The following is a 24,225-nucleotide window of genomic DNA, read 5'->3' on the forward strand; positions in this document are numbered from 1 at the left end:
TGAAAAATTCTTGAACGGGGCGTAAAACAACATACAATCAATCAATCAATCAAGACTCTCTCATTGATTTCTATTGCCAAAAGATAGAGGTTGGAAATTTTTTTCCGGGAATATATTTTTTCACGATAAAATTTTCAGACTCCTGTGCTGGTATACAATTATGTTTTTACGCTTAAAAACAGTTTCTTTTAATGTTGGAAGGACTACATGTATAACCTACAATTGAAGTTTGGAATTAAGACATAGGCACAAAAAACCAAGTTAAGCTAAAGACCACAAGGACAGAAAGAAAATGCAGATTTCATTCCATTTAAAAAATAATTTAAAACAAGATAAGATTATGCACGTGCACATGATTACAGAAGTTAATTATTCTACTAGAGACATCAGTTGCATCAGTTTAGGTACTAGTTGATCTGTCTTCTTAACAAAATCAAAGAAAAAATTGAGATTGCAGATAAATGTTTATTTCACAGCAATTAAGAAAAAATCGAAATAATTTTTAAAAAGCTATTCATTTAAAACTGTTCTTAAAACAAGATATGTTATGACAAGGAAAGTCCATGGACAGATCGGTCGGTTTCTCGGGCAAAAAAGGGTTTCATTCATTTATATCTTCCATAAATGGTTCGGTGTTGTCTTATTCGCTTTTCTCCAATGTCTATCCGAATGTGCCTGCAACCCCTTCAAAAGAGAATAGTCCTGATATTAATAAAAACAGCAATCATAACGATGAAATATGGAAATAACGAGCAGAATGAATAGTCCTGATATTAATAAACACAGCAATCATAACGATGAAATATGGAAATAACGAGCAGAATTCAAGTTCAAAGTCCATTAAAACAATACAAATCGGGAGCAGAGCAAACACGGACCTCCAGAAACATAAGAGGTGGGATCAGGTGCAATGGAGGAGTGAGTATCCCCTGCCGACCGGTCACACTCGCCGTGTGCTCCTTGTCATGACCGGGAAATAACGGAAAAATCCGTCGACAATTCAGTGTGTAAATAATGGCCACAATCAGTATGATAAACGTCAGTCAGCATATGGCTCAATGACAGATTGTATTTGCTGGCAAGGCCATTTTATCGACCATAGAACTTACGAAATGATGACTTTAAACGAAACTGTTTGTCATATAGCTTTTTTCTTTAACTCTTTACTTATATGCCGGGTTAGTATTGATATAGTTCTGAAGTTGAAATTCAAAACCTTATTGATTGTTTTACATTTGAGGTAAGATGGTCGTGGCTTTATAATTATACCATTTCTACCTCCTGGCAAAGAAAAGTTCGATGATTTTAAACTGATGAGTAATTAAATATTTCAAATAGATTTCAGTGATTTTTTACTGTTATTAATGAAGTAAAATTAGTAAGTTTGAAGATAATGCTAAATATGAATTGTTTACCTCTAAACCTCCTTAAAAAGAGACTAGATTCTTGAAAGAGATTAAAAGATTTGGGGGAGGGGGGGAATTGAACGTCTATGCTTGATTTTTGTCCATTTTGCAATATGTACTTGCTCAATTCCAGAAAACAAAGTAAAATGATGCAAATCGTATCTGGAATTACATACATGTACTCGTGATGCCAGATTTATATTATATGTACCTACTATCTAATAGGCCTCTTTCCCTTCTCCGCGCTTGTATCCAGACAGAAATGTGTCTAACAAACGTTTTGCTTTCTCCTCAATAGCTTCTTCACCACTCAGCTCTCTGGAAACTTCCTATATTGTACAAGAACACAATATTAACACTGTTCATTAATATATAATTATAAAAAGGGCACACGATGAACACTTTTCATTAATAATAATTAAACCAAAATTCTAGTATACAAAAGGGCACAACTTAACACTATTTATTAGCAATCATACAAACTCTTTACATTTTAAAATGGCACAATGTTAAAAATGTATACCCCAAACCCCCTTAATTGTTAAAGGACACATTGTTAACATTTTCATCAATATATCGATAGACTTCTTTTATTGTAAAAAGGCTCAATGTTAACACTGTTCAATTATATAAACGTACCAACCCCCTATATCGTAGACAGTATATAATGTGAACAATGTTCATTGGTTTAATGATATTTTAACAGACTTTATTGGGGGGGGGGGGGGTTATAAAATTTAGATCTATACCGATCTTTCTTTTTAAATCAGGTACCGATCAGTCGTGTTAGTAATTTCGATACCGATCGGTCTTGTTGAAAATTGAGGACCCATGCTATTACATTCGCCATTCCAATAAGACATGCGAAGACTCATCTGAAATTGTGCACCAATGGTGCATGGGCACAGCCAGAAGTTATTGCCAGGCGCTATGTTAACAATTTTCATTGGCATTGATATGAATATACCAACCCTCTATATTGTCAAAGGGCTCAATGTTAATACTGTACAATTGTACAAAAACTGAAGTTTATATATTACAATGAAATCGGACTTGCATAAATAAATAAATTAATAACTAAATTGATCAAAACCGATTTAAATCTAATATCAAACAATATATAGTAGCCATCAAATTTCTGATGAAAACATGATAAAAATATTAGCAACAAATGAAAAAAAAATCTAAATTTCATCCTAATAATATGAATAATTTAATGTTATTGTTTTAACTGAGATGTATGTAATTAAAAAAGATTTTATTTTCAATGATTTCACTTAAACTTTTGATCAAAGACAATGCATTTTTCGATTTTCAAAACCAAGATCACAATAATTTTGGAAAATAAAATATATCCAGGAAAAAATAAATAAATAAATAGATAAAATAATAATATGACACTACTTACTTTTTTCACATAGCAATGATCTGTAAATAAAACGAAAATTGCACGAACATGTTAAACATTTGATAAAATCCGGCGACTTTTTTTGGCTATACATGCAGAAAAATTAACTCCAATATGATTGACATTTGGTTCTTTACATGTGGTATTTGTTTCTTTCTCTCTCTCCATATATATATATATATATATATATATATATATATATATATATATATATATATATATATATATATATATATATATATATATATCACCTGCTAAACCGAGGACACAAGGTCCCTTGCCAGCAATTTTGTCCACAAATCCCTTCACCGCTTTAAGCTTTTCTTGCCCTAAAAAAAGAACATAATCACTAAAGACTTGCGAAATATTGATAAAAATACGTTTCCACAAATTTTTCTCAAAGGTATCATTGTAGGATCCAGAACTCTCGAAAAGGGGAGGTCCAACCGGTTGGGGGTCTGGGTTGGGACCACAGAGGCAAAGTCTCTTGGAGCTTCCAGGTTTAAGGAGTTCTATTGATCAGTTTTGTATTATAGCTACACTTCGTGTTTAATAAATGCAATATCAAACAAAATATAATTATTAAAGCTATATATGGCGTATCTGAGCTAAAAATTTAAAAAAAAAAAATAATACGAGATTGAGTGTAGATAAACAGGATATATGTTATTTACGTTCAAATTAAAATTTTCACCGATTTTAAACTTGAATAAGCTCATGTTTCCATAGTTGAATTGATTTTAAACTGTGTCTGTTAATTAAATGCGCAGTCGGTAAATAAATCGGTTATTGATTTAAATTCCTAATATTTTTGAAATGTGATTGATTTAAATTGTGTAATTTACAGCAAAGTCCTACCTTTATACAAAGTAGTAAACAAATAGAAAGATCTTTTTAATTTAAGTTAGAATTTGTTGTGAAGAACAAGTCTCAATAAGGCTTATTTGTGGTCCCCTGTTACTCGTCAAATTTCGAACATTTATTAATTTTTAAAAAAAAAAATAAATTTTATTATTAACTAATGTCTTTATTATTTGAATCATCATCTAAAAATGTCAAACAATAGATACAGGCAGCATACGAAGCTGCGCGTTTAAGGTAGGGTCCGTAGATTTTCATGAATATCAAAAGAAATCAGTGGCAGGTACACACTTCAAAGCTTTCGTAAACACCGAGCACAGGTTTGTTCAGAGTCGAGTTTGAAATATAATGTGTCTATTATATGTGTAGAGGTTGAGTGAAAATATCTTTGTTGAACAACCTTGTGCTCTATGTTTTCTAATTAAAAGTATTGTGATTTTGAATCTCTTTGCTGACTTCATTTACTTAAGAAATAAACAACAATGTTAAAAAGTTCTCTGGGAAATGAACTTGGTTGGTCATGTGATCAAATCCTTTGAAGCCCGAAGGGCTTCTCAGAAGATTTGATCACGTACCAACCAAGTTCATTTCCCAGTGAACTTTTTAACATTGTTGTTTATTACTTTTATTTACATTTGAGACGAATATTCTAAATAGAACTGCATTTATTACACGAACGGCCCGCCGTATTGCTATGTTGTGACGCGCAATGACCTAGAAGCTGTTTGGTCTTGAGAGTTCGCCTCGCTCCAACATTTGAATACTTGCATTGATGTTCACCAGTCCAGTTCAGGAAATATCTGTTCATAATGAGAAAAAAACAATGATCGCTACTGGGAATAATCTTACTATTATTGTATGAGTTCTTTATATATGAAGTCAAAAGCGGTGCTATCGTCTTCAGTTTACATACCTTCAAAGGAATTTCGGGTTAAAAAGGTAAACGTGATTTTAGGCTAATTAGAAACATTCTTCACACCAAAGAAAGATCTAATGATCATTTGTTGAACAAAAAAATATATATGTTTCAATAATTTTATCTTTTTCATCGCTTTAACGCCTTAGAAGTTCCGAAACCAGTGTCACTGTGACAGAAATATGTAGACAAGATGTCTCGCTGTGTGATTCGGTCACGCTATGACCTCTGACCCCCTAATAAGTTCATACAGAATTGAACATATTTTCTCTTCAATAGGTTCATCTAAGAAAAATATTTGCAAATGTAAATAAATGCGATTAATCTCTTTATGACCTATTTAGAATCATAACAAGCCACGTGGATTTGTGTCGTTACGGGTAAATGCCCCCAGTAAACGTGCTAGTTCTCAGTTGAAACGTACTCAGTTTTATGTCGATCAGCATGGACTTGTTTGGTTCATCTTGTTATAAATTTTATTGCCAAAGTTTTGTAAATGGAAAATTGCATTTGTAGTTGATTGTGAATCTTCAACATATAATTCGTCTTTGAAAGAAAAATATCATACCAGGATCTTCTTTTTATAGTATCTAATCTAAATGTCTCCGCCCATTTCCATGTAATAGAGAAACCATAGTCTGATCGGATGAAAATGTTCCGGCATTTTTTAGTGCGATAGGTGTTAAGAATAGGCATATATTTTTTGATATGTTTAATTATTCATTATAAATACACAATGTTTTAAGTAGAAATACTTCGTTGTACACAATGAAAACAAACAAAATACCGTATGCTAATATTTAACCGGTAAACCAAGGGTGTAAAAAGGAACCACGCTACTATACTTATGAAGGATACTCCTTTGTTGTCGGATGGCATAAAATTCACAACAAGCGAGTTTATTGGTCAATAGAGACGTTTAGAAAGGATAAGGAGATGGATAAAATATACAGATTGGTTAAAGAATATGACTAGAAAAAGGGAATGAAAGGTCACTGACTGACAAATGCTGTAAAGTGGCGAAATACATCCCCAAAGTGAAAATCTTGCACAATATTTGCATTACGGGATCTGTAGCGTTATGGTCAAAGACTACAAATATACAACCATAACGCTACAGTTCTGCAGCTACAATCTTTCAACATGTTAAAGTTGATTTTTTTTTTTACTCCAGATCGTAGGGTTAAGTCTGTAATAATTCCTTTCGCGAATAAATAATTAGAAAACGTCTGCTTCAATAACTGCACAGCCATTTCCTTTATAAATGTGAAAGTTATGATTGAACGGAATTTTCCCGCAATGCATTATATACCTTCTGATTTTTTTAAAAAGTTAGACCGCTAGTAAGATCTTTTGATCAAAACATATAAAATTTTGCAGATACTGAGTGCTAAAACGCAAATATTCAGCGAGTATAGAACAAATTCCGGGAAAAATTCGTACCGTCATTCCTATTTTACAATTAGTGTAAATGTTCAGAGGCGAGTGAAAAAATAAGGTTAATTTTGGAATTAATTTCAGCATATCTCGGGAAGTATACGAAATTTCGGAATGAACTTTGGTAGTATTGTAGGTTGTTTATATGTGAATAGATATGAATAGAAAGTAACATTTTAGATCATTTGATTTAAAAGTATTTTATTGGCGAAAGTGGGTATCCTTTGAAATGAGTTCCATACCTTTATTTTTTACACCCAAAATTTTAAAGCGATTTAAAGGCCTGTGATTTATCATGGCCATAGGAACCGGCGGGGGGGGGGGAGGGGGGGGGACGGGGGGTGGTGGTGGGCGTGCCCCCCCCCCCCAATAATTTTGCCGACATACAGAGTATTATAGAAAAAAGCTTGTGCCCCCTTAATAAAAATGCCTGATGACCTTTTTTTCTTTCTTTTTTCTTTTTTTGCTTGTCAAGGAATTTTTGGTAGTTGTCAGTGCCCCCTCAACTGAAAATGTATGGCTGTGCCCCCCAAACTGAAATTGCTTCCTACGGGCCTGTTTATACATAATTACTTATCAGTTTCCGCTTACGCCGTTTGATTGCAACTTTTGTGTCCGGAAAAATGTCAATGTGACAGTAAACCCGGTTTTCTTTTGTGTGAACATTACTTCATGGTATTTCTCACATAAATTTTAAAAAACTTTTCATTCTGAAAACCTAACGAGGTGACATTCCGACAATATAAATGTACCCGATGAACATATTTTGCCTGAAAATTACTAAGTTCAACAAGTTAATGCGTATTTTCCGCATAAATGATCAACAAAAGGTCAATGGGCCACAAAGCTCACCTGAGTCACAATGGTCCTGCTGTTCTTCACCAGCAGATTTTTTTATGCCCCCGTAATCGAAGATTCGCAGGCATATAGTTTTTGCCCTGTCCGTCCATCTGCCTAGCTGTCTGTTTGTCCGAAAAAACTTTAACCTTGCCCGTAACTTTTGATTATTTGGAGCTATAGCTTTCAAATTTCACATGTGTATTCCATGTAACAAGACCTATCATTAGGTACCAACATACTTGACCTTTTGACCTTGGAATTTGGCCCACTTTTGCAAATTTTTACCAAACTTTAATATGGCCATAACTTTTAAACATGCAGTTGGTACTAGGGCTTTCATACTTCACATGTGTATTCCTTGTGACAAGACCTTTCATTGGGTTAAAATGTTTTTCACTTTTTTACCCTCACCTTCATGTCTGACCTACTTTTGAAAAACTTTAACCTTGGCTATAACTTTTGAACGGTTATTACTAGGGCTTTCATATTTCTCAGGTGTATTCCTTGCATTGTGACAAGACCTTTCTTTGGGTACCAATAATTTTGACCCTTTGACCTTGGAATTTGACCTACTTTGGAAAATTTTTACCAAACTTTAATCTTGGCAATAACTTCTGAACAGTTGGTGCTAGGGCTTTTATATTTCACATGTGTAAATCTTGTGACAAGACCTTCCCTTTGCACCATTGATTTTGACCATTTGACCTTGACTTTCAAGCTTGACCTACTTTTGAAAAACTGAAACCTTTGCCATAAATTTTCAATGTGTTTGCTAGGGCAACAGTGCTTCACAAACACACCTTATTTTTCATATATTCCTATATATGTAAAATTTGTTCACCGTTGTGACACCCCCCCCCTTCCTCTAGGTTCACTATTTGAATAAACTTTGAATCTATACTATCTGAAGATGCTTCCATATTCACATATCTAATCATAGCTTCGCTGTTTTTGAAAGGAAGATTTTTACAGATGTTACCCCGACCCTACCCCTGTGTGTCATGATTTGAACACACTTGAACCTATACTACCTGAAAATACTTCCATATCGATATGACTAATCATGACTTTGCTGTTATTGAGAAGATTTTTCCCCGTATATCCCTGAGTTAAACTCTGATAACCCATTGTGGCCCCATCCTAACCCCAACGGGTTATGATTTGAACAATCTTGAGTCTACTCTACCTGAGGATGCTTCCGTATCATCAATGTGACTAATCATGGCTTTGCTGTTCTTGAGAAGAAAATTTTTAAGATTTTTTCCCTATGTATTCCAGTGTGAAACTCTGATCCCCCATTGTGGTCCCACCATAGCCCAAGGGGTCAAAGTCTGAACAAACTTGAATCTACTCCTGAGAATGCTTCCATATCAATGTGACTAATCATAGCTTTGCTGTCCTTGAGAAGAAGATCTTTAAACTATATTCTAATGTAAAATTTTGATCCCCCATTGTGGCCCCATCCGACACCCGGAGTTCATGATTTGAAGAAGCTTGAATCTTCACTACCTGAGGATGCTTTCATATCAATGTGACATAATTATGGCTTTGCTTTTCTACTGAAGATTTTTAAACTATTTATTCCTATGTAAAACGTTGATCCCCCACTGTGGCCCAACCCTTAACCCGAAGGTCCTGTTTTGAACCAACTTGAATTAACATCATGTTATGAAGGTTTCACATAAATTAAACTTTTTAGCCAAGTGATTCATGAAAAGAAGATTTTAAAGATGCCACCAATTTTTCTCTAATTCTTAATTATCTCCCCTTGAAAGAAGGCATGACCCTTCATTTCAACAAACCTGAATCATCTTTAACTTAGCATGCTTTGTGGCAAGTTTGGTTGAAATTGGCCCATGGGTTCTGGAGAAGAAGTCGAAAATGTGAAAAGTTTATAGACGGACAGACAACTAGACAGACGGACGACGGACAAAATGTGATCAGAAAAGGTCACTTGAGCTTTAAGCTCAGGTGCACTAAAATAATATTTTAAGTACAGTGTACCATGAACATTTTCTGATATACGTAGAATTGATTTTAAAAAAAATTCTTATCCTGAAAACGGTTGAAGGAGTTATCCAGACTAATGATGTACCCTATAAACAATACTGTGCATTAAAAATAATTAAATTCAGCAACTAGTATTTTCCGCATAAATGATCAAAAATTAATTTTCAAGCAACTCTGATATATGTACAATTGATCTACAAAATAAAAACTCCCTAAGCTATCTTTAAAAATGTAGGAAGATTTATCCGGACAAATGATGTACCCTTCTGGCAGCCGCCCACCGCCATTTTCACAATTTCAGTATTAATCGAATTTTTTCGATGGAAAACCGGTTAAAAACAAATTGCATGACATGAGAGAGCTAAATTTACATTTTCTATTCTGCTGAAGAATAGAAAATACTCATAAGCAAAACCAAAAAAAAAAAAAAAAAAAAGAAGAAGAAAAGATTGAAAACAGCAGAGTGAAAGGGGGGGGGGGGTGTCATCCGATTTAAATCGAAAGATGTTAAATAGCGGAAATAATTCCATGTATAATGTAACCTTTACGTATATAAACATACTTGATTCCTTGTCATCGTACAGAACTGCAACAGCTTCTCTGATATTCTCTCTAATTCCCCAAAGCATATAACCAAACGACCTTTTACATTCTTCCATAGTCGTAGGTAAATTGGATTTGTCTGATAAAATATGAACATAAGAAAACCAGTCATTATTTTTATGAACAAAGGTAGAATTAATCAAAGTTGAATTTAGAGAGACATTTTGAAACCAGTTACTGATTTTATATATTTAACTTTAAAACTTTTATAAAACTATCTATTTTAACATTTCAACTTGCCACTTATGATAATGGATCAAATTGCAAGAGTAAGACGTATAAAAATTAAGACTAGGAAATACGACATACCATCACATTCTTTTGCTTGCGGTTTGCTCTCTGGATCTGAAAATAAAGAGTTTTCTTAGAGACAACGAAAAGAAGTGGCGCAGAAATTCTTGATTTAGCATTAAAAAGGTTGGTATTATATAAAAACTAGCTTGGAAACAAAACACAAACACAAATAACCTTTAAGGTTTCTTTTTTTTCAACTCATACCTGCATCCTTTTCAGCAGAATCAGCAAGACTCATTAACCCATGAATAGACATGAAGACTACATGTCCGTAGGCCTTCTGTAGTTCTTCTTTAAGTTCTTGTAAGAATAAGAAGAATTTTATGAAAAAAAAATACATATATGTTCACACATGAATGACACTGGTGAATGATTACATTACGTCAATTGATTTTTCGTTTTTTTTAATCTCCAAGAACAAAATACAACTGAGAAACAGTCCGGTGTCTGAATAAGGATACAAGAGTATCAAAAATTAACGAAGAGTGATAATTATATATTAGTCAAAACTGTTATCTCTTCAGGAAAAAAATGCTTTAAAGAGGGAGTGGGGGGTTCACTTCAAAACTATAAAATACGTACCCCATCTCTTTGTATTAATGTTTAAATGTACCAATTAAATATATTGAATAAATTTTTGAAAACAGCAACCTCAAGATATGTCCTGAAGTTTGCTTGCTAATTTTTGCTTCTTTATATTTTGATTTCTTTTCACTATTGTTTTTTTTTTCAATTGTCATGAGCCGTCAGCTAATTAAAATAGCAATTACATGTATGACCAAATGTTTGCACTTCACTAAGCCAAAATTGTACATTTACTAACTGGTTTCTAGAATAACGACCCGATAACTAAATTAAAAACATTGGAAATGTATGATTTTTAGCAAAGTTTTATATAACAAACATTTTTAATGGTATAACATATATGTTAAATTAGATGTTGGACCGCTTTAACTTTTTAGGTCAAATACATTTGTTTATTTTAAAATCCACAGCTTAGACGGGAACATCTCACACAAGTCATGAAGCTGTACATGTAAGTCTAATTTTCATCCATGGCTTTTGACTTCAATTAATGGAATTGAGTTTTAATCTTTGCCTCTTACGCCGTCTGTGACGTAATAGTAGCATTACATTTATCACTGTTTGATGACGTTATCCTTTTCCCGTCAGCGCACTCTCGTTTACGTGCAGAAAAGACATGATTTAGAATATAAAGTTTACGACGTGTTTGTAGCGAATTTCATTGTAGATAAATGAAGTTTACGTCAAGATTTTGTCATATGCATTGCAAACGTATAGGTAAGTGCAATACTTTATTCGAAACAATGTTTAACAAAACATTTACTGCGTAATTACTGTTTCTCAGTCAAAATGCGATTTTGCAAACCCTTGTCTTTACCCTGACGCCCTCGGGCAAACAGTGGATTCTCGAGCCTGACAAAACGAATGTTATCCTTGAGTCAACTCAATAACTATTTAGTACTTACTGGGATTAAGAAGGCTAGAAACGAGATAGTCAAGACCTCCAAGATCTTTCAGCAGAAGCAATCTGTATTTCTGGAAATCATCCTCGCTGAGTGCCGCTACGTCTAAGAATGGAAACGTGTATTTTATAATGAAATTTTATAACTTTGACTAGTTATCAACTTAACTTTGTAATATTGACTTTAACAAAGTCAATATTACAATGTTGATATCTATGAAAGCCTATTAGGATTAATTTATGGAGAACAAATTTTTAAAAGGCGTTATAACGCCTTTTCAAAAGGCGTTATTATATAATTATGTCTTTTCCATTAACGCCTTTTCAAAAAGGCGTTATTACGCCTTCTCTTTTCAATACATGACTAACTTAACCCACCCTGTTGGCTGATGTCTTAATTACCCTCGGGAAAAAGATTTTCAAATACGTAATATATTTTCAATGTTAAACCAACTTAGTCCTTCTTTGATGCCAGACACCTCTACCAAGGGTCATGGATTTCACAAATTTGGTTGAAAGCTAATTGCTCATTATACCCATGCAAGTAGTTTGCCTGCTTTTTTCCAAGAGGAGAGAGAAAAAAAAATTCAAATTTTAGTACATGGCCAGAGTAGCCCCAAGCTGCATCTGAATCCTGGATTTTCACAAGTAGAGTGTTGACTTCTCTTAAAACGCATGCAAACAATTGTGCAGGAGTAAAGAAAATACTTTTTACATATTGCATTAATAAAGATGGCTTTGATTCAATCTTTCATATAATTAATAACAAAATAACGCCTTTCGAATTTATGGCTGTAACACCTTTTCAAAAAGGCCGGTAGTACGAGTGCGAGTGGGGGACCTCCTATTATAGCGTATGCGTAATATAAAAGCGTTATATCCTCTTTTCAAAAGGCGTTATGACGCCTTTATTAGCGGTTTAACGCCTACGTTACACTTAATGGAGTATAAACTATTTTTTTATTTGTCCAATCAATTTTTTTTATTCGAATATAATATTTTCGAGGATTGATTATAAATGGCTCATTCTACAACTGACAAAAAACTGCCCTGAAGCACCAAATTGAAATGATAAAATTTCGCTTTTCAAATTTGAGCAGAAAGAAGCTTAATATTGGTAAAAGGATAATATTGAAATTCCAGATCAAGAGGTTTTAACTAAATTTTTTTTTTCATTTTCAACCGATTTATCTACATTGTTGCAATTCTGTAAAATTTGCACAACTATATGCCAATGCAGATAATAAACATTTCACAAATCCTCAATGCAGGAATTTCATGACTGCATAGTGTGAATGCAGGGTTCATGTATGGTGAATTATAATAATGTCTGTCAAAGCAGACATTGGCCGACTTCAAGGTCAGTCAACGCAGGCATTGGCGAACTAGAAAGTCAGTCAATGCAGGCATTGGCCGACTACACAGTCTATCAATGCAGGCATTGGCTGACTACACAGTCAGTCAGTCAATGCAGGCATTGGCCGATTACACAGTCAGCGAATGTCTTCCTTGGCCCTTGAGAGAGTAAGGCAATGCCTGCATTGGCCATTGAGTGATAGAGTCTCAATGCCTGCATTGGCCCTTTAGATAGTCGTGCAATGCCTGCATTGGCCAACGATGAACAAATTCCCTTGCGAGATTGTGATGAAACTCTTGCATTGGCTTAACTATAAAAAGATTTCATATTTTTTCAAACATTGGTGATTCTGAGCGGGAATTTACAAATAATATTTATTCTCGTAGTAGTTGTCACTGCATTGCAAGATTATTCATTTCCTAGTGTCCAAATAGATTTTGTATTACTTAAACGCCAAATTGCATTAGTCAATTACATTTAGAGCAATTTCAATTGCATATGTGATTAAGATAAAATACAATTCAGATTGAGAAAAAAAATGCAAGAAATTGAATGAACACTTTGTCAATGTTTCTGTAAAGGCTATTAACACGTGATTTTGGAAATGAGTAGTTTAAACAATTAAATGCGTTTCAGGCTATACTTTTGTGATCATAAACAACTTCCTTCATGAATTCGTTAAATTACATTCACTTTGGGTGTAGAAACCAAAATTTCTATCCACATTGCCCAAAACATTGATCTTAAATTAAAAAAAATTAAAAATTAGTTGAAAGTCCATACTTAGTCTACGCGTTATTACGCCTTAAAAGGCGTAATAACGCCTTTTTGAAAGGCGTAATAAGCCTTTACAAAAGGCGTTATAATGCAAAGTGAAAAGGCGTTACAACATATTTTTGCGTTATTATGCCTTAACTGGCGTTATAACGCTTGTTCACTTCGCGTTATTACGCCTTTTGAAAATGTTTTCATTCATTTCATCTTATGCAATTGTTCTAAGTAGTCTGTAAGATATTTTTCTCAGACAATAAAACAGTCATTGCTCTATAATTTAAGTTCTTTTGAAAAAGAATATTTAAATGTGGATATTGTCACCTTCGTTGTCAGCGCCATATGCGTCATCCCAGTGCCCTCTCTGTAAAAATGAATATTTTTAAATTATTGAAAAAAAAAAATAATGTTTTTTTTAGAAAGAAAATTCAACAAAACTTGAATTACTAAATAAAAATATATGTCTGAAATGACAATGGAAAATCACATTTCAACAAATGGCTAGCTCTTTTTTTCAAATGTAGGTACCATTTGAAATGATTTGTTTATACTTTTAAGTCACAAAGAGTACTTATTGCGCCCCGTTATCGTAAACTTTTCACATTTTCATCTTCTTCAACAGAAGTTGCCACAAAGCATCCTTGGGCGAAGGGGACTTAAGTTTGTTCACTGGAAGTGCCAAACCCTCTTTCAAGGGGAAATAATGAAGAATTCGTGAAATTTTGATGGCATCTTTAAAAATCTTCTCAAGAACCAAGAAAAGATGAAATTTGTGTGAAAGCTTCATTACATTTTTAGATTCAAGTTTGTTCATACATGTATCATCAACCCAGGAGGTAGGGCGGGGCCACAAGAAGGCTTCAAAGGAATATATAGGAAAATATCTTTAAAAATCTTCTTCTCGAAAACAGCAAAGCCATGATTAGTCATATTATTATAGAAGCATCCTCAGGTAGTGTAGATTTAAGTGTGTTCCCATCATAACCCGTGGGGATAGGGCAGAGACACAACAGGGGGTTAAAATTTACCATAGGAATATATGGGGAATACCTTTAAAAATCTTCTTCTCAAGAACAACTTAGCCATAATTAGTCATATTAATATACAGAAGGGGGACAAAAGAGTTGAGAAAAAAGTCGTCGCTAGAACATATTATAGATCCGCGCGTATTAAAAGTTTCAAGTTTTGGAAATTCCCAATTGAAATATGAAAAGGTCAGTATGAGTTACGTACAGCATGACGTATATTTCATCGTCTGCTTGTAGTGTTGACATTCTACCTCGGTAACAAAATGGAGACGACATGTGAAGACATTTCATAGCTCTTAAAACAAATTGTAGAATTTTATTCAAATGGAAAAAAAATGTAAGCGATTTCAAGAGCTGTCAATAGATCTCTGGCTTCAGTGTATCGAATTGTCCGTAAATTTCAAAGTACTGGATCGGTGGAAAAATTGCCAAGATCGGGCAGGCCTCGTTCCATTGACGATCGCCATCGTGGTAGCTCAGTCGGTAGAGAGCTCGCTCCTTGATCGGAAGGTCGTGTGTTCGAATTTCTACCGCGACTGACCTAAGTCGATAAAAAATAGGTAGCAACTGTTCCTTCGCCCCGCGCTTGGCACTTTGAAGTGAAAGTTGTGGGTCCTTCGGATGAGATCTTAAAAACCGAAACCCCGTGTCACGGTAGGCGTTGGCACGATAAAGAACCCTCACTGCTCTATGGCCCAGAGTGTCAAGTAAAGGTCTAAATTCTAAACCTTCACCGGTATATGGTGACGTCTTTATACGAGTCAAAAATTCTCAAACGGGACATAAAACAACATACAATCAATCAACCAATCTATTGACGATCGGGAATATGGGAGGCTCTAGAGAATTGTAAACAGGAAGGCACCCCTAGGAGAAATAATTGCACTATTGAATGAAAACAGAACAACATCAGTGACTCAGAAAACTATCAAACGTAGACTTGAAGAAAATGGCTTTTTATAGAAGTGTGTCTAATAAAAAAAGTTAAAATTAAAAATATGAATCGAAAGAAACGCTTGTCGTGATGTAGGGAGAAGAGGTGGTGGAATATGCAAAATCAGTGCACATGGTCAAAAGTAATATTTAGCGACGAATCTCAGATATGTGTTGGTGAACACAACCGTGTTTATGTTTGGAAAAAAAAAGCACAAGAGGGTTGGAGACCTGGCTTAATACAGGCCCGTAGGAAGCAATTTCAGATTGGGGGGGGGGGGGGCACAGCCATACATTTTCAGTTGAGGGGGCACTATCAACTACCAAAAATTCTTTGACAAGCAAAAAAAAAAAAACAAAAAAAAAAACAAAAAAAAAAAAAAAACAAAAACAAAAAAACAAAAAAAGGTCATCAGACGTTTTTATTGAGGGGGCACAAGTATATATTAGCTACGTTTCTATAGTAAACTATATATCGGCAAAATTATTTTCTATGGTAAACTATATATCGGCAAAATTATTGGGGGGGGGGCACGGCCTCCCCCCCGTGCCCACCCCGGTTCCTACGGCCATGTAATACTACGACAAAATGGCCCCAAATTAGCATTATGGTGGGGGGGGTTGCTTGTGTTTCGGCGGCATCGGAACGTTGTGTCGAGTTGAAGGGAACATTAATTCAGAAAAATATATAAATAATTATTATTTAGCTACAAAACTTTGGCCAGTTATTGTGCGACATTTTCCAGACGGAAGTTACCATTTTTCAGGACGATAACGTTCCAGTACATCGTAGGAATCGAATAAAAACATGAGCTGGCTTGCACAGTCTCATCGAAAATGTTTGACTTTATATTAAAAGAAAACTTCAGTTCAGATGCACAATATAAATTCCGCAGACGAACTTTTTCAGCATACGCTCAGGATATGGCAGGACATTAACGTACATTATGTCAAAAGCCTTTATCATTCTATTCCAAGGAGAATACAGCAGGTCATTAGATTGAAGGGTCACGTTACTAAATATTGAGGTAAGTTTTTTTGTGCTTTCATCATAGCAAGTTCCAAGTTTCAAGTTTTTATTTAAGACAAAGACCCCAACTGGGGTATATGAATGCAAATGATACAACAAAATAACATACAAGCATGAAATGAGTGACACTAATGTTAATTACTATATACATATACATGTATAGTTCAAAAAATCAAAGTATAGAAGGCATCTGCTAGTATTAAATAAATCATTACAACATATTTTAAACAGTTGTTTTGTTATTATTAATTTATTACTGACAATAAAATTTTGCAAAATTTGGCAAGTCCAAAATGACTTTAGCGTCCTTACAATTTAACAGGTCATGAAATTTAATAACATTAGGGTTAGCATATAAAATATATGGAACAAGTTTTTTTCGTTCTCTTTTGAAAAAAGCACATTCTAAAAGATATTGGAATTCATCTCCTAAATTGTTAGAGGAATAAAGATCACAAATTCGATCATCTCTGTCAACACCCCAAAAGCAACCTTTCTCAATTGGAAATCTGTGATTCATACATCTAAATTTACATAAAGCTTTTCTCAAATCTTTTGGAAGATAAATCAAATATTTTTCAAAACTATGTTCTAATTTAAATAACCTATAATTAAGGGTTTTTGGCATATCAAAAATACTGGCAAACCAATTCTGCTTAAATTGATCAATTAATCTTGTTTTTACCAATTTTGACAGCAACGTTTTCTTTGGAGAATACTGTTGTAACCATAACTCGGACATTCCACAGTCATTTAGTGTTTTTTCAACATAGTTAATCCACTTAGACTGCATTAATTCATGTTCTCTAAGCTTTAATAACAATTTATATAAGAGAAAAAATATTTTGTCTTGTTTACCACAAACAAGTCTATGCCAAAACCCAATAACTCTGGACTTAATAAATATTACTACTGGATATCTACCCAGTTCGCCATATAAAACATGATTAGGGGTAGATTTTTCAGATTTAAAATTATTTTGTAAAATTGTAAAAATAAACTTTCTATGACATTGTTATTGTCAATTCCCCATACTTCACAGCCATAAAGTAATATGAGTGTAATCATACTGTCAAATAATTTCAGCTGAATGTCTACAAGCAAATCTAAACATCTTACTTTCTTGAGTAAACTGAACATAGCTTTCCTACCTTGCTCAAGTAGCTTTGTTTTATTACTAACAAAAGATCCATTACTAGAAAAAGTTACACCTAAGTAAACAAATTCATCAACAACTGATAAGTTTTTGTTATCATATGTAAAGACCATTTGTGAATTGTCATTTCTAGGTTTATTAAAAATAACAACCTTTGTTTTAGATGCATTAACTTGCAATTTCCAAGTTTTACAATATAAGAACATTGCATTTAAAGCAGCTTGTAATTGAGGTGCTGACTCTGTCAAAATTACAGTGTCATCAGCATAAAGTAACAAGTAAAGTTTCAGGAATATGTCTACCTCTTCTGTACTTAGCAAAAAATGTACAGCTTCTGTAACATTTGTTAAACCATCATATGCCCTAGAAATAAAATCGACAAGGTCATTCAAAAATATTGAAAACAGAACAGGTGATAAGTTTTCAGCTTGACGTACACCGACATTACTGTAAAAATACTCTGACACATTGCTACCCTGACGGATGCACGACTTTGCATTATTATACATACTATAAACAACTTTAAGAAAATTTCCATCAATACTATGACGTACCAGTTTATGCCAAAGAGCCACCCTGTTAACAGAGTCGAAAGCTTTTTTATAATCAATGAATGCACAATATAGTCGCTTTTTACGCTGTAAATAAAAATCAGTTAAACACTTCAAACTGAAAATATGATCAACTGTACTATAACTTTTCCGAAACCCAGCTTGCTCCTCACACAGGAGACTCATGCTCTCCAGATATTTATTTAGTCTATTATTCAATATTGCAGTAAACAACTTACCAAAACAACTTAATACAGTTATTCCGCGATAATTATCAGGATCACTAAAATCACCTTTGTTCTTGTATATAGTACAAATAATTCCTTCAGAACAAGATGAGGGTATTATTCCAGTTTTAAAAACAAGATTAAAGATTTTTGTAAAAGAACTGATCATTTTTGTTTGAGAATTTTTAAGGAATTCATTCAGTATAAGGTCATTACCACAAGCTTTATTGTTCTTCAGTAACTTAATCATCTTTTGTACTTCTTCTAATAGCAAGTCAGTTGTCAAGACGGTTTTTTGCACGAGTTGTCCCTCTTGTTGGAAACCTGACGCCATTTTTTCTCAGTTTGACACTTTTGCTCTCCTACTGTAGATGTATCCTCAGATAGTGAAGATTCAAGTTTGTTCAAATCATGACCCCCGTGGATTATTACAGAAGCATCCACAGGTAGTGTAGATTCAAATCCAGGGTGGTTAGGAAATCTTGCCACAATGAGCTATCAGTGTTTTACATAGCAATATGTAGGAACAAAATCTTTAACTAGATTCTTCTGCTCAAGGACAGAAAAGCCATGTATTGATATGGAAGCATCCTGAGGTAGAGTAAATTCAAGCCCCCCTCCCCCGTAATCTTTTCAATACTGAACTGATCTCTGCTTTTTCCTATCCAATGTGCTCAGGTGAGCAATGTGGCCCATGGACCTCTTGTTTATGTAGCAATATACATTGTATCATTATCACCAGCATTTGGAGTTTATGTCTCCAAGTGGATTCGATACGCAAGAGCATGTTCTACGCTTAAACAATTTCTTTAACGAGGCAAGTTATTGGCAAATAAGTTCATGATACAAGGATATTAACAGTTCCGTTTAAAATCAATATTTCGAAAATTCTAAGGTCGATACAAAATGTTAAGCTATTTTTTCACACTGAATTGTCTATGGATTTTTCCGTTTGCCCGATCATGACTAGGAGCACCTTGCGGGTGACCGGTCTACAGGGGATGCTTACTCCTCCATTGCAGCTGATCCCACCTTTGATGTTTTAAGAGGTCCGTGTTTGCTCTGCTCCTAATCTGTATTATTTCATTGGACTTTTGAGCTTGATTGGCGTTCGCTATCTTCATATTTCATTTCAAACTTAATTTAGTTATACAGTAACATACTGATTTGGATGACGTTTCAAGTAGCATTTTATAAACGATTTCTTTGCATGATCAGACTGTTTACAGCTGGTTTTTGAAATTATAAATCCGAGAACAATAATTGAAATGCTTTTATTCCAGTCTTTTATTATTAGATCTTCCGTCCACAATGGAAGATCTAAAGTTATTGTGTTGTTTCTTTTTATCATTAGTATTCCTACAAAAATTTTTGAGCTCGATTACTAAAAGATGATTGGATAAATTTTCACATTTTTTAAACAAGATAATAGGTTGATAGGTGAAGTTAATATGAATTCCGTTTTTTAAATACTCTTCCGGTCTAAAGTCATGACCGAATTTCAATTTTTAAAAAAATGAACAATTTTCCTCAAAAAACGTTTTTTAATTAGATGAACAAGCGAAATTTTAGAAATACTATATTTTTAGCATTTGTCAGTGAACGACGTCGATTTCGTTCCTTGTCAACCCTTCCAGTCTGATTGGGAAGAAAATGTGTGGTTCGGTCAACTTTCCAGACTTTTTTGCTTTTTGATATTTATCAAAATGTCTCTTTGCATAATAGAGATATACCTGCAAGTGCCAAATATGTAATTTGTTTTGAAATCAGATGACACCTTTTGTAGATTTCAACTTATTTCATTTTGAGATAAGAAATCAAAGTACCGTAAAGTATTTGAAAGGTCATTTAATTTCTAGATACTCCCTGTTTTTCACCACAGAAAGGTGGAGAATTTTTTTTTTTTAAAGAGGAGAATTCAATGAAAGAAAAATCAGTTCATCTCCTTCATGAGTAACTCTCTTGTTTCCATGGGTCGAACCGTTCATGGTAGCTCAGTCGGCAGAGCGCTCGCTCCGTGACTGGGAGGTCGTGAGTTCGAATCTCGGCCGCGACTGACCTAAGTCGATAAAAAAAATAGGTAGCAACTGTTCCTTCGCCATGCTCTCGGCACTTTGAAGTGTAAATTGCGGGTCCTTCGGATGAGATCTTAAAAACCGAAACCCCGTGTCACGGCAGGCGTTGGCACGATAAAGAACCCTCACTGCTCAATGGCCCTGAGTGCCGAGTAAAGGTCCAAATTTGAAGCCCTTAACCGGTATATGGTGACGTCCCTATATAAGTGAAAAATTCTCGAATGGGACGTTAAACAACATACATTCAATCAATCCATGGGTCAATGGAGTGATGTCGATTTGAACAAGAGCCAAAACCAGTATTTATTGCACCCACCATCAATTTCTATTAGGCTGAGTATAAAGTACATGTACTTTATTAAGGAAACCTCAATCCATTTTTATGCATGTATCACGTTACTGTCAAATCATTTGACCAAACTAAATTTGTTTCAAAAGTGGGGTTATTTTAATTCGCGTGAAATTAGTATTATAATATAATAGCTTTACAAAAATAAAGTATTGTCTATTTGTGCACGCGTCTATATTCCGTTGATTTCTTTATACATGTAGTACGCCTAAACAGTTGTTGGAATATTAGCAAGGTGTATTTCAATGCATATATTATTTGACAAAGTGTCTTTACCCAACGATCCATTTATTTACCAACTGTCAGGTATGGATACTTAATTAATTTACATAGCAGAAATAGTTATAAATCTGCATAAATCTGACATGGAATAAAGGCTATGGCTTCCTTAACCGATACATTTGAAGAGTGTAACCAAAATTTTATTATACAATGCAGAAAAATATTTGAGAAGAAATATTTTTACCAAATATATTTTTTTTCGAAATCGTGTAGTCTTTGCAAAATGTTTTTTGTGTGTGTTTTATTACAATGGGTAACATAGTGATACGCGCAAGTGGCACCTACCAAATACATGTAATTAGTTCGTGCATGCACTGTGAATGTTTTAAGAAATTTTATCTTACCTTTATGGGCGAAGCCAAGGCGCCGACAACTACCGCTGCAAGTACCACTAATAGATTCATCTTGATGAAGTTTAAACCAGGTTTCCTGCTCTGCAAGGTTTTAGGATCGCAACGGGTTTAAATAGCTCCGGGGAACATTTCGAAATGTGGTTAAATGTTTCAAAGGTTAGCTAAATAATGGGGAGAAGAAAAGGGATCATATTTCCTCGGGTACAATTCTACAGTACTCCATAAGGGACAAAGGAAAACTTGCACTGAGTGATAATATTGTTCACTTATTAGTCACAAGATTGCTTGTGTTCCTCATATAATTTGAAAGGGTTAAAAAAAGATTTAAGTGACTAGATTTTTCAAAGAAAATTTGTTGGTGCACATAACTGATTACAATTGTAAGGTTTTATTTCGATTCATTCGGTAAATTTTTAGAATATGTATAAATATAATATATACAAGAATCGTACTTCTTACAAAATGCGTAAAACAATTATACAGGCATCTGCTAAAGGTAATATGGCATTTTAAAAAATCACAATTATTTCATGTTGTACGTCCTTTTATAACCACGAGTTCTGCGTATCAATGTTACCCCTTAATTTCCTACAGTATATATGTATATAAAATGACACTTCAAGCAGAACACAAAGTATGCACTTGAATGGCATCGAAAGTTGTTATGATATTTACAATGTGCTATAATTGTTTATGTCTATCTATCTATCTAATCTAATCTAATCTTACAAAAAGTTTAACTCTTAGAGAAAATGGTACATGTACGCATGCTATATCTACAGTCTTACAGATTTATAAGGAGATTGATCTATTTGTACATTAATTTACTGTGCATTCGTTAGAAGTTGTGTGGCATATGATTCCAATATTAATATTTTTTGTTTGTAGACTTGAGAAGCTTTGTCTGTCACCAACTGATGTTGGTAATTATGTAATTCCGTAGATTTCGTCTTTCGTAAATGCATTGATATGGAACCTCCTTCTTTTAATTCTACATAGAGTCAATATTAAGGCTGCAATTTTATGCCATTTTTACCTCCTACAATCAGCAAAGCAGATCAAGATATAAAAGCTTAAGATTTCAAAATAATTCACTTTGCATGGTTGATACCTCACCCTAGTTTTAATTTCCACCTTTCTTGTAAAACATAATGCAGTTTTCAAAGCCTCTGCAACTTTGACCTATCTGACACAATTTTCTTAAAAAAAAACAAACATATTTTGTCTTTTTAAAAATTAGCACAGTCAAATTGTTTTAAAATATACTTTTTAGAATTTTGATAAGTTTTAATGTGTGTTTTTCCTATTGAAATCTTATACAGTTACATCTACACTTTTAACTGGATCTTACTGTGGTTCTCAGCATGTACCTTCAGCCTTTTCTCTTCCCTTTTTTTATTTTAAAAAGGTCTAATAAAAGATGTATATGCCCTGGCGAAGAGATCAAGATATGAAGAGATATACCAACTCCCGCAATGTACTTTGTGCCGAAGTTAGGTCTTTTTAGGTCACCTGAGTCACTCAGGTGACCTATTGCTATCCGTTCTCGTCCGTCGGCGTGCGTCGTGCGTTAACATTTGAACATTTTTAGCTTCTTCTCTGAAACCGCTTAACCAATTTCAACCAAATTTGGCATATAGCATCTATGGGTGAAGGGGAACAAAAATTGTGAATTTCATGGTCCCTGCCCCCCTGGGGCCTGAGGGGTGGGGCTAAAACCACCAAAAATAATGCAATCTTTAAAAATCTTCTTCTTTACTCCTGGACATCAAGCAGTCAAACTGTTGGCATCATTGTAATGAGCATTGAGCCCTCTACCAAAATTGTGAAATTCATGGCCCCAGGGTCAGGGGTTCTGGCCCCAGGGTGGGGCTATATAGATCATATAGTGAAAGTGCATTATTTCTTTGAAAATCTTCTTCTCTGCTCCTGGGTATTAAATAAGGTAATTAAGTACATAGTTATGAAGAGCAACAGTGCCTCTTCCAAAATTGTGAATTTCATGGCCCCAGGGTCAGGGGTTCTGGTGTTAGGGCGGGGTTCTATAGATTATATAGTGAAAATACATTTATTCTTTGAAAATCTTCTTCTCTGCTCCTGGGTATTAAATAAAGTAACTAAGTACATAGTTATGATGTGGAAGAGTGCCTATTCCAAAATTGTGAAATTCATGGCCCCAGGGTCAGGGGTTCTGGCCCCAGGGTGGGGCTATATAGATCATATAGTGAAAGTGCATTATTTCTTTGAAAATCTTCTTCTCTGCTCCTGGGTATTAAATTAAGTAACTAAGTACATAGTTATGATGAGCAAGAGAGCTTCTTCCAAAATTGTGAAATTCATGGCCCCAGGGTCAGGGGTTCTGGTGTTAGGGCGGGGCTCTATTGATTATATAGTGAAAATGCATTAATTCTTTGAAAATCTTCTTCTCTGCTCCTGGGTATTAAATAAAGTAACTAAGTACATAGTTATGATGAGGAAGAGTGCCCCTTTCAAAATTGTGAAATTCATGGCCCCAGGGTCAGGGGTTCTGGCCCCAGGGTGGGGCTATATAAATCATATAGTGAAAGTGCATTATTTCTTTGAAAATCTTCTTCTCTGCTCCTGGGTATTAAATAAGGTAACTAAGTACATAGTTATGATGAGCAAGAGTGCCTCTTCCAAAATTGTGAATTTCATGGCCCCGGGGTTAGGGGTTCTGGTGTAAGGGCGGGGCTCTATTGATTATATAGTGAAAAAGCATTAATTCTTTGAAAATCTTCTTCTCTGCTCCTGGGTATTAAATAAAGTAACTAAGTACATAGTTATGATGAGGAAGAGTGCCTCTTCCAAAATTGTGAAATTCATGGCCCCAG

General features: G+C 34.3%; 1 protein-coding gene across 3 annotated transcripts; it reads right to left on the reverse strand.

Annotated features, from left to right (window-relative positions):
• Nucleotides 1–445: 445 nt before the first annotated feature.
• On the reverse strand, nt 446–21,475 carry LOC133178391 (uncharacterized). 3 transcript variants are annotated; one of them, XM_061313138.1, is made up of 10 exons: nt 21,365–21,475; nt 13,714–13,753; nt 11,266–11,367; nt 9,980–10,075; nt 9,791–9,826; nt 9,441–9,560; nt 3,066–3,143; nt 2,815–2,834; nt 1,622–1,735; nt 446–702 (listed from the first exon to the last, which is right to left on the reverse strand). In XM_061313138.1, exons 1-9 carry the CDS (start codon nt 21,422–21,424, stop codon nt 1,625–1,627), a joined length of 663 nt encoding a protein of 220 aa, XP_061169122.1. In that variant the 5' UTR covers nt 21,425–21,475; the 3' UTR covers nt 446–702; nt 1,622–1,624. The 3 variants fall into 3 exon arrangements, with proteins under 3 accessions (XP_061169122.1, XP_061169119.1, XP_061169111.1); XM_061313135.1 differs by having other exon boundaries at nt 446–684; nt 1,618–1,735; XM_061313127.1 differs by having other exon boundaries at nt 446–684; nt 21,365–21,474.
• Nucleotides 21,476–24,225: the final 2,750 nt, after the last annotated feature.

This window comes from Saccostrea echinata, unplaced genomic scaffold (assembly GCF_033153115.1).
Source record: "Saccostrea echinata isolate AGI-Se365-2 ecotype Australia unplaced genomic scaffold, CSIRO_AGI_Sech_v1 ptg000001l, whole genome shotgun sequence".
Taxonomy (NCBI): Eukaryota; Metazoa; Mollusca; class Bivalvia; order Ostreida; family Ostreidae; genus Saccostrea; species Saccostrea echinata.

Coding starts and splice junctions, on each gene's coding strand:
- LOC133178391 (XM_061313138.1), bottom strand. CDS start 21,424: ATGAATCTATTAGTGGTACTTGCAGCGGTAGTTGTCGGCGCCTTGGCT. Junction 9,561..9,790: donor GCAAGCAAAAGAATGTGATG/GTATGTCGTATT, acceptor ATATTTTATCAG/ACAAATCCAATTTACCTACG. Junction 3,144..9,440: donor GTACGATGACAAGGAATCAA/GTATGTTTATAT, acceptor TTCTTTTTTTAG/GGCAAGAAAAGCTTAAAGCG.